The 12278-nt window shown below is 42.8% G+C and overlaps 1 protein-coding gene across 1 annotated transcript; it reads left to right on the plus strand.

Annotated features, from left to right (window-relative positions):
• Positions 1–289: 289 nt before the first annotated feature.
• On the plus strand, positions 290–11204 carry LOC309343082 (alpha-1-antiproteinase-like). Its single transcript, XM_081864319.1, has 5 exons — positions 290–424; positions 5013–5624; positions 7644–7911; positions 9491–9638; positions 10960–11204. The coding sequence occupies exons 2-5, from the start codon at positions 5030–5032 to the stop codon at positions 11149–11151; spliced, it is 1203 nt and encodes a 400-aa protein (XP_081720445.1). The 5' UTR covers positions 290–424; positions 5013–5029; the 3' UTR covers positions 11152–11204.
• Positions 11205–12278: the final 1074 nt, after the last annotated feature.

The following is a 12278-nucleotide window of genomic DNA, read 5'->3' on the forward strand; positions in this document are numbered from 1 at the left end:
AAATGCAGTAAAGTTTGTGTTGGTTATTTTCTTTCACAAACACACAAGAGTCAGCTTTCCCTTGTTTAAAATCTAATGAGAACAGTACCAGTATCGAGCGCTCTGTTTCAAACAATACAGGGATTTCTTGAGTTTACAAACCATTCCCTCTTTAACCTGTAGACCATCAGGTGGTAACATGTAAACTGCACCCCCCCCCTTCCTCCACCCCTGTCCCCAGCCAAGGTCAGCAAATTGATTTATCCTTGCCGGAAGAGCAAAGACTCTTCTTTGGCAATGTTTGGACAATGTTTAAAACAAATACCTTTCAACAGTCCTGGTTAAGTATTAATGAAACACTGTGCTCACATTGCGGTTTGCATAAATAGCAGATCATAAAGAATCAGAGGCTTTCTAACAGAAAGGAAGGTTCTGCACAACTGCTGTAAGTATCTGTCCTCTTTGGGTGTCCTCAAAACTGTCATTGTTTTGCGGGGGAAGTTCAAGCGCATACCAGAACCTTTTCAGGCTTGTGCAGTTAAAGTGGATAAAAGTGTTTTGTTGCCCTACCGCAACAAATCCATTGCTTTGGAAAGCAATGGGTAAAAATGCACTTAAAAGTGTGGGGGTGAGCAAATGATAAATTGGAAGATGTGTAAAAACAGTACAAGCAAATCAGGATGAGTGAAGGATAAAAGCTTATTGACATGCAGACCAGACATAGGGCAGTATCCAGCCAGTGTCCCTCCAGTGCCTGGATCAACGTTTGCACAGTGGAACTGTTGCTCAAGTTTAAATCTTTGCACTGACTGAACACGTTATTTAGATACTGTCCGTAGTCAATCTACCATGCAAGCAAATCAGGATGAATACAGAATAAGCAAACTCATCTGGATAAACCGGGGGATAGAGCAGTTAAATACTGCTTTGCAATGTATTTGAAAATACTGTGCCATATTTTCAAGTGAGTATCTTTAAATCTGCCTATTCTCCTGAAAAAAACTGTCTGTAAGTGACTTCTTGTTGTCCATTATCAGGGCCAATAAGAGTGATACTTAGGATTTTTATTTCTTGCACTACTCAGAATCATACATAAACTTACTTTAATGTCCTCATCACTCAGGATGTTGGGTAATTGTGAAAGTTTCCCCAGATTTCCCTTCAAATTTTTGTGCTGATTGTTTATGTTTGTGCACATAAACCGGAGAAATGAAAGCATATTTTTTGTTTCCAAGTTTAAAAATGATTTCTTTGTACTCATGCATGAAAAGGGGAGTGAACATCATCTGGTGCAGAAAAGCATACACATTTCCAAGATTGGCATGTATTATAGAGTTTTTTAATGATTTAGAAGAAAGTAAACATGAGTATATTGAAAAGAGAATGTGATTGCATGGAAAGAGTACAGGGGAAGGGCCAGAGCTCAGGGCAGAACAAACCATAGCATCTTCAGTCAGTGCTAGGAATGCCCACTGCCTGAAACTCTGGAGAGCAGCTATCAATCAGTGCAGACAATACTGAACTAGACTGAACAATGGCCAGGCTCTGTTTTAGGTAACTTCCTATGCTACTGTAAAGCATGGGAGTCAAATAATGCCGTTGGGAATGTACCAGCTCTCTCTGGCCAATGCCAGCTCTAAAACACTAAATGCAATTTAATGTTTATCACTGATAAGAAGTGACAGCCAGCAGTTTGGCACAGTGCTTACTCAGAAGAAGATCCAAAGTAGAAATGACCTCCACCTTGCTGTTTTTAATTCACCTCACAAACTTGTGTTTAGCTTATAGCTACCCAGTGTAGTTTGAACTTCTTTTTCTAGCATTTGAAACCTAGACTCTAGAAAGATGATGATGATAGATAGATAGATGATTGATAGATAGATGATAGATAGATAGATAGATAGATAGATAGATAGATAGATAGATAGATGATAGATAGATGCATCTTCAATTAAAAGATATAGAACCCACCCTATTTTTCTGATTGTAAGTTGATTTTAATATGGTCTTACTATATAATAAATTTGTAAGACTGTGATCATGCTGCAGTTTAGGTAGCTGCTAATTGGCGGCTTTGACAATTCCAACATGATGGCAGAATGGCAGACAGGCAAGTGAGCAAGAAGTGGGCAGCCCAGGCAAGCTGTTTAAAGGTGCGTGGAAGGCATGTCAGATAGTGATTTGGCAAACCACTCACCCTCTGTTAAACATCACGGCGTTTAAAGGAGGGTGGGAGCTCTCTGAACTGTCTGCTAGGCTCCTTTTAATAGAGGTGAGGCTGGGGCTAGTTGCTTGAGGTGAACTGTGAGGGGAGGGTGATTGGGGGAACTATAAGGGATAGGTGATGGGTGAAGTGTAAAGGAAGGGAATTGGTCAGGTGTAAAGGAAAGACTAGGTATGGGGTGAGGCAGATTGTTAAAGAGACTAAGCATTCCCTTATATTTTGTAACCCAACCTGTGAATTTATGGTGAAGGGACAGTGAAAAAAAGCTCCAATAAATGGGAATAATTATCATTTAGGTCAAATTGCCATCCCATTTTTAAATTGCTGCTTTTTTTTCAAAATAGATGCAAATCATTACACATTCATTTTTAAGGCTACCTTGCACCTACAATCTACATTGCTTCAATTCTAAAATAAAAGGTGAACATGTGCAAACTTTCACATTAAAATAATAAATGTATGATTTTATGTTTAAATTGTGAATATTTAAACATAAATATTTAAAAATCCAAAATGCTTTTTTAAAAAAGTTATATTGAATAAACTTTAAAAACAATAAATACATATAGTATTTTAAACTCTTAAAGTCATCAGGTCTGCAGTCCTGGTGACTGACTGACTGGTATTTTCACAGCTAATTGGCTCACAAGAGCTTGCTTTTGGCTAACCTGCAATAATTGCATGCATGTCACTTTAAATTACCCAAATCCTACGTGCAAAATGGCACAGTGGCACCAGGCATGTATCCCCAGACAATGCTATATTTGCACACCTGAGACTTTTCAAAGTCCAGGATGACTGTCATAATCATTTCCTGCAACAAATATTTGTTATTGTACTTGGGGATCAAAGTTTGAGTTTGATTGGGCTGTTTTTGGTTTATTTATTTTATTTGGGTATGGGGGTTTTGGTTTTGTTTGAATTTCTAGATATTCTGATTAGTTTTTTTAGATTAAGCTTCTTGCAAGGCAAATGTATTTCAATCCCTTCAAGTAACCAAAAATGAATTGCTTTGTGCGTACTCCAACAGGGGTAGTTTGCTAGTAGCGAAACTCTTTAAAGCAGCCCTCCACAACCTACTGCCCTCTAGATTTTTTTTGTACTACATCTGTTTCCTGCTTTTGTTTCCTGCTTGGCAGGGGGTTGGACTCGATGGCCCTTGTGGTCTCTTCCAACTCTATGATTCTATGATTCTATGATTCTATGATCTCCCATCATTCCTGACCATTGGCCATGATGACTGGGGCTGCTGGAGTTGAAGTCCAAAAGACTTGGAGGACCCCAGGCTGGTCGAAAAATCCATTGCTCCGAGTAGTGACATAGATACAAAAGTCATTGAGTGCACTTGCATCACTAGAGTTCTCATTTACTTTATTTATACACTCCATTTATGTGTCAGCTTTTTAATAAAGCACTCAAATGGTTTACAACCTAAGAGGATCAGTCACATTAATAGAGGATAAGTTTATTAACAACCACAAGCTATGTTCTGCCTCCACTGTCAGAGATAACCTGTTTGTGAATAGCAGTTGCTGGAAATCACAAGTAGGGAGAGTGTTGTTGCAGTCAAGTCCTACTTCCCATAAGCACCTGGTTTCCCACCGTGAGAACAGGATGCTGGGCAAGATGGGGCTTTGGTTTGATTCAGCAGAGATCTTCTTATGTTCTCACTGGCCAATCATGGACATTGTCACATCATCCACATTTATGCCATGCCGTAGGCAGCTAGACCTGCAAAGCGGGGGTTGGCTCCATACCATGTGCACACTAACATACCCTCCAACATTTCTCTGAAGAAATAGGGATGTCCTATTCCATCATCAAGGGATGCGGGTGGTGCTGTGGGTTAAACCACAGAGCCTAGGACTTGCCGATCAGAAGATCGGCGGTTCGAATCCCTGCGACGGGTAGAGCTTCCATTGCTCGGTCCCTGCTCCTGCCAACCTAGCAGTTGGAAAGCACGTCAAAGTGCAAGTAGATAAATAGGTACCGCTCCAGCGGGAAGGTAAATGGTGTTTCCGTGCACTGCTCTGGTTCACCAGAAGCGGCTTAGTCCTGCTGGCCACATGACCCGGAAGCTGTACGCCAGCTCCCTCGGCCAATAAAGTGAGATGAGCGCCGCAACCCCAGAGTCATCCGCAACTGGACCTAATGGTCAGGGGTCCCTTAACCATTACCTTTATTCCATCATCATCATCATCATCATCATCATCATCATCATCATTTATACCCCACCCATCTGACTGGGTTGCCCCAGTCACTCCAACATATATAAAAACATAATAAAACATTAAACATTTAAAAAACCACTTCCCTATACAGGGCTGCCTTCAGATGTCTTCTAAAGGTTGTATAGTTACTTATCTCTTTGGCTTGGGGGTCACATAACTCCATGCCCACCAACATTTCTCCATGAAAGTAGGGATGTCCTAAGGAAAAGTGGGACATTCCAGGATCAAATCAGAAACCGGGAGGTGTTCTGTAAATCTGGGACTGTCCTTGGAAAATAGGGACACTTGGAGGGTCTGCACTAAAGCATAACCAACATGTGCAAATCTATATTGCAGATAGATGTGTGCATATTATGGCGTTGAGGTATGCATTGTGTTTGGAGTGGAGCCAGTAAAGTACATTCTTGACTGAAGTCTGACAATGCATTGTGAAATGCTTCTTCCATCTTCCTCTCATGTTGACCTTCAGGAGACGAGCTGACTCTGAATCGGAGCAAGAACTGTTTTGAGTTGTTGTTGCTGCTGTTGCTACTAACACATTTTGTGGCAAGTAAAAATCTCTCTCTCTCAATTCGCAGAAGAACTGACCGGAAGAATGCACTCTGCCATCTGTCTCTGTTTGATATTGGCCAGCCTCTCCAATGGGCATCTTCAGGGTCCTGATGAACAGAACAGCACACAGCTAACTGCTATATATCCAAATATTGGCCGTTTTGCAATTAAATTTATTAGTCTGGCTTCTGCAGCCTCACCTGATGCAAATATTTTCTTCTCGCCCGTCAGTATTGCATCCGCCTTTTCCATTCTTTCACTGGGGGCAAAATCTACCACACGCACTCAGATCCTAGAAGGCCTTTGCTTTAACCTGACAGAAATTCCAGAGAAGGAGATCCACCGGGCACTCCATAATGACTTTTCCGTGCTCACTCGCTCAGATTCTGGGTACCAACTCGAGCTAGGAGATGCTCTTTTTTTAAGGGAGGGCCTGGAGGCATTACCAACCTTTCTGGATGACGTCAAGGCTTTTTACGCCGCAGAGGTATTGCCCACGAAATTCCAGGAGCCAAAAGAAGCCGAGAAACAAATCAACGATTATATAGAGAAGAAAACCCACGGGAAAATTTCGGAGGTCGTCAAGGGTCTTGATCCAGATACCTCACTGGCTGTAGCGAACTACATATTCTTTAAAGGTACACTTTGGGGTGGGGGATAAATTCAACTCCGTTCAGATTTTAAGACAAACCTTCTAATTTGTATTTTCCGAAACCATGTGAAAGCTGAAACGCAGCAGTTCTTTGAAATTTGCACTTTGCTCAGAAGGGGCTCATGGGCTTAGAGTAAATCCCATCTCTAGGCAATCCAGTCAGATGGGCAAGGTAGAAATAATAAAATAACTATTCTTTATTATTATTATCAGGGAGAATCCTTTGCCTGTGACTTGAGGCATGTATCTGTGGACAAAGGCATGGAGTGAGCCAATGATCCCCTTCCTTTAATCCCCCCAAATATTTAGTCCACAAGCATCCCCTCATTTGCTGGGGAAAAATCTTTGAGGGGCTTCTGTTTGTGTTCCCTTGGATGTGTGTAGTTCCCTCCATATGACCAGGAACACTGATAACGTCACACAAAGTGTCCTACTCTTGTTCAAGTAAGTTCAGTAGAAGCTGCCTACAAAACCTCCCTGCTCAACTGAAGGGGGGTGCAATTCATGTGAGGACCTAGAGGGTAGGATTTGCATACATATCCCCAGCTTCTGACATCATTCACACTTTGAGTGATCGAGAGTCCAGGCAACCTTGAGTCTCACAGTGAAGCTGCCACCACATGTTATCTTCACCAGTAATAATAAAAAATAATTTTATTATTTATTTGCCACCCATCTGACTGGATTGCCCCAGCCACTCTGGGCACCTGCCAACAAAATATTAAAACACGGAAAACCTCAAATTAAAAAAACTCATCTATACAGGGCTGCCTTCAGATGTCTTCTAAAAGTCAGATAGATGTTTATTTCCTTGACATTGGATGGGAGGGTGTTCCACAGGGCGGGCACCCAGCTGTAACATGAACACATTCAACCTACATTTCAGCTATTCATTCTTTCACCCCTAGAGTCTCTTACTGTAATGTCTCCACCATTATCCTAATTGCAGCACAGAAGGCATTTTTGTTGCATGACCCACAGTGGCCAGGGTGGTAATGGTTAACTCTTCCCTTCCTAGCTACAACTCCCCAACCCTTGGCTGAAAAGAGCCCCCTATGCCTTATTTGAGCTTGATGGAAATGGAAGCCAACCATATACTTTTTTCAGGCACCATTGTTGTACAGCAGTTTGGGGAGGGGGAGGTCCACAGCAGATGGGGAAAGTTAACCTTTTCTTCCCCAGCCGTGGCCTTCTTAAAAATGCTCCCATATTTAGGGTTTGGGGTGGGGATTCCTAAAGGATCCAGCAAGAGGTTTAACTTTTTATCCAGTGTAATTGAAGCACCGGGAGGAGGTGATGAGGTGGTGGAGAGGGATGCCCCAAGTGATGCCTGTGGGCTTGGATCCTACATTTGACCCCCTCAGCTACTTCCTTATTGTGTACTGCTCTGGTGGGGCTTTGTTGCTGTCGTATTTGTTGGGGCATGTGCAAAGTGCCCACCCCAATGTCAGCAGGGTGTGCAAAAGACCAGAGAAACAGTAAACACTTCTAAGAAGAATCAGTTGCTTTACAGACAACAATGCAGTTCCAGATACATACAGCAGATACTTTCCTTACAGCATACAGACCACACTCTGGCTGAGAGCAAACTTGCCTCCAAACACAGCAGCCTTTATATTGTGGTTTCTGCTGAGTCGTCCTCACATGGTTGCTGACTCATTCTCACGTGACGAACTAGCTGCAGGTGCAGGAAAACACACCCCAGTTAAACAGCGCACCAAAAGCAATCATATCTTGCTCTTCCCCCCCCTCCCCTCTGCATGCATAAACATATATCAACCGTATTCAACCCTACATAGCAGTTCAGGAAGCTGAGCTGCAGTCTAGACTGCTGCAGCACTGCGATGGGAAAACAAACGGTGCCTGTCTATGAACCCGCTGACATGTAGCAACAATCTCTGCCAGAAAAAACACACTAATATTGCAAATAAGATCAAATGTTGTGAATTGAATAAACTGTGTAATCTCTCCGTAATGTGGTGGTGGTCTCTTCTTTTCTCTTAAGGTGCCTGGGAAAAACCTTTTGATCCAGCTCAGACAGAAGAAAGGGACTTCTTTGTGAACGAACACACAACTGTCAAAGTCCCGATGATGCACAGGCTGGGCTGGTTCTGGTATTACTATGATGCTGAATTGCATTGCAAAGTGCTACGAATGGACTACAAGGGGAGTGCCACCACATTCTTTATTCTGCCAGATTCCGGAAAACTCAAGCAGGTAGAGGAGGCTTTCTCATTAGATACTTGGACCAAATGGGCAGTAAAGCTCCACCGGTAAGTTTTGTGTTGCTTCTTTAATGTTTCCATTAGATATATTTGTAACCAATCAGCAACTTAGGGCAAAGCTACACTGGTCGGTTATAACGTTAAAATGCATTATAAAAATGTGACACCAGAGGGTGCTGTAGAGCAGCTATCCGTCGGCAATAGGAAATTGTATTAAGAGCTATATTGTGGGGGATTTTTTACAGCGTTTTTACAGATCAGTGTAGATCCAGCCTTACTGTCTTTGATTACTATACCACTTACAAGGTAAAGGACTAGATGTGGACCATATAATATAGGGAAGCCTTTCTGAATGTTAGGACTGCTCTTACTTTGCCATGGCAAACTTATCTAGTCGTAAGACTACTCCTAGCCGTAGCTGTAGGATAACAAGCCTCATATAACCAAAATGCTTGTGTCTAATTAAAACATGAAGGTGTTAATGCCACAGAGTAAGCTGCCCTGAGACAAATGACTGGAATGCTTCCCCCATGTCACATACAGAAGCTGACTTGACTGGCCATTCAAATCATACTATAACATCGGTAGTAACCAGAATCGTCTGCTGCACCTGAGTACACAGCTCTGCCTATTCATAGCTCTGTGGGATGTGGGTAGCACTGTGGTCTAAACCACTGAGCCTCTTGGGCTTGCCGATCAAAAGGTCGGCAGTTCGAATTCATGTGACAGGGTGAGCTCCCATTGCTCTATCCGAGCTCCTGCCAACCTAGTAGTTCTAAAGCATACCAGTGCAAGTAGATAAATAGGCAGCACTGCGACGGGAAGGTAAATGGTGTTTCTGTACACTCTGGTTTCCGTCACAGTGTTCCGTTGCACCAGAAGCAGTTTAGTCATGCTGGCCACATGACCCGGAAATCTCTCTGAAGCAAGATGAGCACCACACCCCATAGTCACCTTAACCGTCCAGGGGTCCTTTACCTTTGCCTACAGTTCTGCCCATCATCATCTTGTTGTTACTCCCTAATTTCTCCCTAATTTCTGCCACCTGAGACAGCTGCCTTACTCTGCCTAATGCTATGGCTGGCCTTGTTCTGAGATAACATATATGGAGCTCCTCAAACCTGAAATGTGCTCTGTAAATGCAAAGTATAACGGATGGAATATTCTTTCATGCTGCAACAAAGGGAAATATTGCAGCTCCATTCACAGGCTGTGGAACTGGGTGCCATTTTGCTGGGTACCTTTATACTGAACGGGGTGCCATGCCACAACATTTTGCACCGGCTGGAGCCTTTGAAAAGTTCTCAAGGGCAGCCCTACATAAAGTTTGTTGCTGTAACACGGCATTCAGCAACCTGGTGCACGCAGGATGTTTTAGGCTACAGCTCCCATCAGCCCCAGCCAGCAGGGCTGTGCTAACTAGGGCTTATAGGAACCGTAATCCAAAATACATGGTACGTACCAGGATGGTGATGGTTGCCATAGCTGGACAAGGCTCCAAGCACATTGAGTCTCAATGAGAATATGTTTCTATCATATCTGCTTTGGAGCCGTGAGATGCCCTTTTAGATGTCAGCCATTTGAGCAAATAATTGAAGTAATTTCTTGTATCTTTCTGTTCCTGAAGTGCTACAGCATCTGTGTTCCTTCCAAAGTTTAATATTTCTGCCAGCTATGAACTAGAGGAGACGCTCAGCAAAATGGGCATTACTGATGTCTTCAGTGATCAAGCTGATCTGACAGGAATCACTGGGCAGCGTTTGAAAGTGGGAAAAGTAAGTTGAAAACAAGAATTCCCATTAGTCACATGACTTCTTCTCTTTTTTTTTTTCTTTTTTTGCAAAGTATCTTGTTTTATTTGGGCAAATTGAATTAATTGTGCTCCATCTGTTTAAATTATTCTTATTAATTAAATTTGTATACCGCTGTTCAAACATAAAAATGCAAAATGAGAACACAAAATACATAATAAAATGAAAACAAAGCAATAAATCCCCTCTGACAAACACATTTAAAAGGGGTATTTGATTTTAATCACCCAAAGGCCTAGTTTAAGAGGAATATTTTCACCTGGCACCTAATGATATATAAGGAAGGTACCAGGCAAGCCTCGCTAGTAGGTGCTGGTAGGGATGGTAAGCAAAGACTCCCTCTTACAAATCTTAAGGACCATATTGCCTAATAATACGAGTTGCAACACACCGCAGAATTAAGGAGATGAGGACCAGAGAAAGTGGACATATCAAAGAGGAAGGAGCTATACAACCTGCTCGTATGAATGGGAAATGAAATTGAGCACAACTACGATAAATAAAACAAAAGTTACATTTAGCAGGATTAAAATTTAGCCATAATGTAGGCCCAGAGCACGTGGCAGAAGTGTTGGATACTACAGTCATACCTTGGGTTGAAGTAACTTCGGGATAAGTATTTTCGGGTTGCGCGCTGCAGCGACCCGGAAGTAACAGAGCGCGTTACTTCCGGGTTTCGCCGCTCGCGAATGCGCAGATGGTCAAAATGACGTCACGTGCATGCACAGAAGCGGCAAATCGTGACCTGCGCACATGCAGATGCACGGACACTGGTTGCGTTCGCTTCTGGATGCGAATGGGGCTCCGGAACGGATCCCGTTCATATCCAGAGGTAACACTGTACTGGGGTCTTGGCAGAGTAAGTAATGAAGCCAGGCCTTGTCCACCCTGTTCTTTTCTTATTTGAAGACATGTATTTGAAATAGGACTGTGCCATATGCTGTCTGACTATGATATTCTCTCCAGGGTTAGCCTCCTCAGTGCCAACAAAGCTCACGTTTCTGAACATTAGGGTTTGCCCAAGAGTTCTGATACCCTTTGGGGTCCTTGGCTGCTGAGGGTCTAATTTGCCCTAATAGGCATTTATTGTGATTGGTTGCACCAACCCATGTGTTTTTGTGATGTCACCTCAGCAAAGTTACTCATTGACAGAAGGGGAGATCACGTAGATGTCCAGAAGGAAAGCGGCAGTGAAGACAAAGGCCTTTCAAAAAAAGCATTTCCTTCACAAATGAAATCCTTTTCTGCTCTCCAAACTCTGATGTCTTTCTTTGTTCTTCCTCAGGCTACCCATAAGGCTGTGCTCACCATGGATGAGAAAGGCTCAGAGGCAGCAGCAACCACTGTTGTAGAAGCCATACCTATGTCTATGCCTCCAACCTTAGAATTCAACATGCCTTTTTTTGTGCTGATGTATGAAAGACAGACCAACTACACATTATTTGTTGGCAAAATAGTAAATCCCATTCAGCCCTAAGTGTCAGTGAATTCTGAATGAAGCTTTGGAATAAAGCATCTTGGCAACCCAAAGTTAATCTGGAGTCCTTCTCTTTTTCAAACCAGAGGCAGTGCAGAATGATGTGGGAATGAAAAGGAGTCTCCAAATACTTATTTTCTGACTATTTTCCATGCTCTCTTCAGAGCATAAGCAGTAGGTGTCCTGGTATTGTTTTTTGCAACAAACCAGAGGTCAAATCAAACATTACAACCCCACCATGAAGAAGACTGTAGTGTTTCCTGTGATTTTTCAGCTGATTAGATACAATCTACACTTCCTACATGGATTGCCATACGTCCAGATTTTCCTGGACATTTCAGCGATTTCAGCCCAGATACTGTTTCCGATGGCAGAATCCCAGCTCTGTCTGGGAAATTCCGGGTGTATGGCAGCCCTACAGGTGGTTATTGTTGTTGTTGTTATTGTTTACATTTATAGCCCATCCTTCCTCCCAGAGGAGCACAGGACAACAAACACACAAACAGTAAAGCATATGAAAGTAATTGCAGTAAAGAAGTAGGCTATGAAATATGTCTAGTTGAAAGGCTTGTTGGAAGAAGGTCTTCAGTAGGTGCCAGAAAAAAGATGGAGTTGTCATTTGTCTAATGTTTAAGGGGAGAGAACTCGCAAGAGTAGGTGCAGAATGAACCTCCAAATGAAGATAGGATCTGCAGGAGGCCCTCACCTGTAGTAACTGATTGGGTACATAATGGGTGGGACTATTTTTTTCAGGTTACAACTCCTATCATCCCCAATTGTTGGCCATTACGGCTGAGGCTGATGGGAGTTGGCTGGTGTGCAACCACACCTCAAGGGACTCAGATTCCCGCAACCTGACATGGATCATCTTCATGACACTAATTCACAGAAGTAGTTTTCAGAGGTGCTCAGATTTGGGGCGGGGAGAGGGAATAATATTTGAAGGCTTAATTTTTCGAGAGGAGCCCTGCTCGGTTAGAGTCAGTTCTCACAGTGGCCAAATGATGAGACACACACAGAGAAATGCAGCTGAAACATGAGACCCAGCAACTGGTATTCTAGAAGCCATGGATAGCCTGATCTGCATGAATAATAGCACCATAAGCACAAATCATCATGACTGCAGA

The sequence above is a fragment of the Podarcis erhardii genome (assembly GCF_964252035.2).
Source record: "Podarcis erhardii genome assembly, chromosome: 1".
NCBI lineage: Eukaryota > Metazoa > Chordata > Lepidosauria > Squamata > Lacertidae > Podarcis > Podarcis erhardii.

Excerpts from the sequence above, each read along its gene's own strand:
- LOC309343082 (XM_081864319.1), top strand. The coding sequence starts at position 5,030 with ATGCACTCTGCCATCTGTCTCTGTTTGATATTGGCCAGCCTCTCCAAT. Across the intron at positions 7,912-9,490 it reads TGGGCAGTAAAGCTCCACCG|TGCTACAGCATCTGTGTTCC; the intron begins GTAAGTTTTGTG and ends CTGTTCCTGAAG. Across the intron at positions 9,639-10,959 it reads AGCGTTTGAAAGTGGGAAAA|GCTACCCATAAGGCTGTGCT; the intron begins GTAAGTTGAAAA and ends GTTCTTCCTCAG.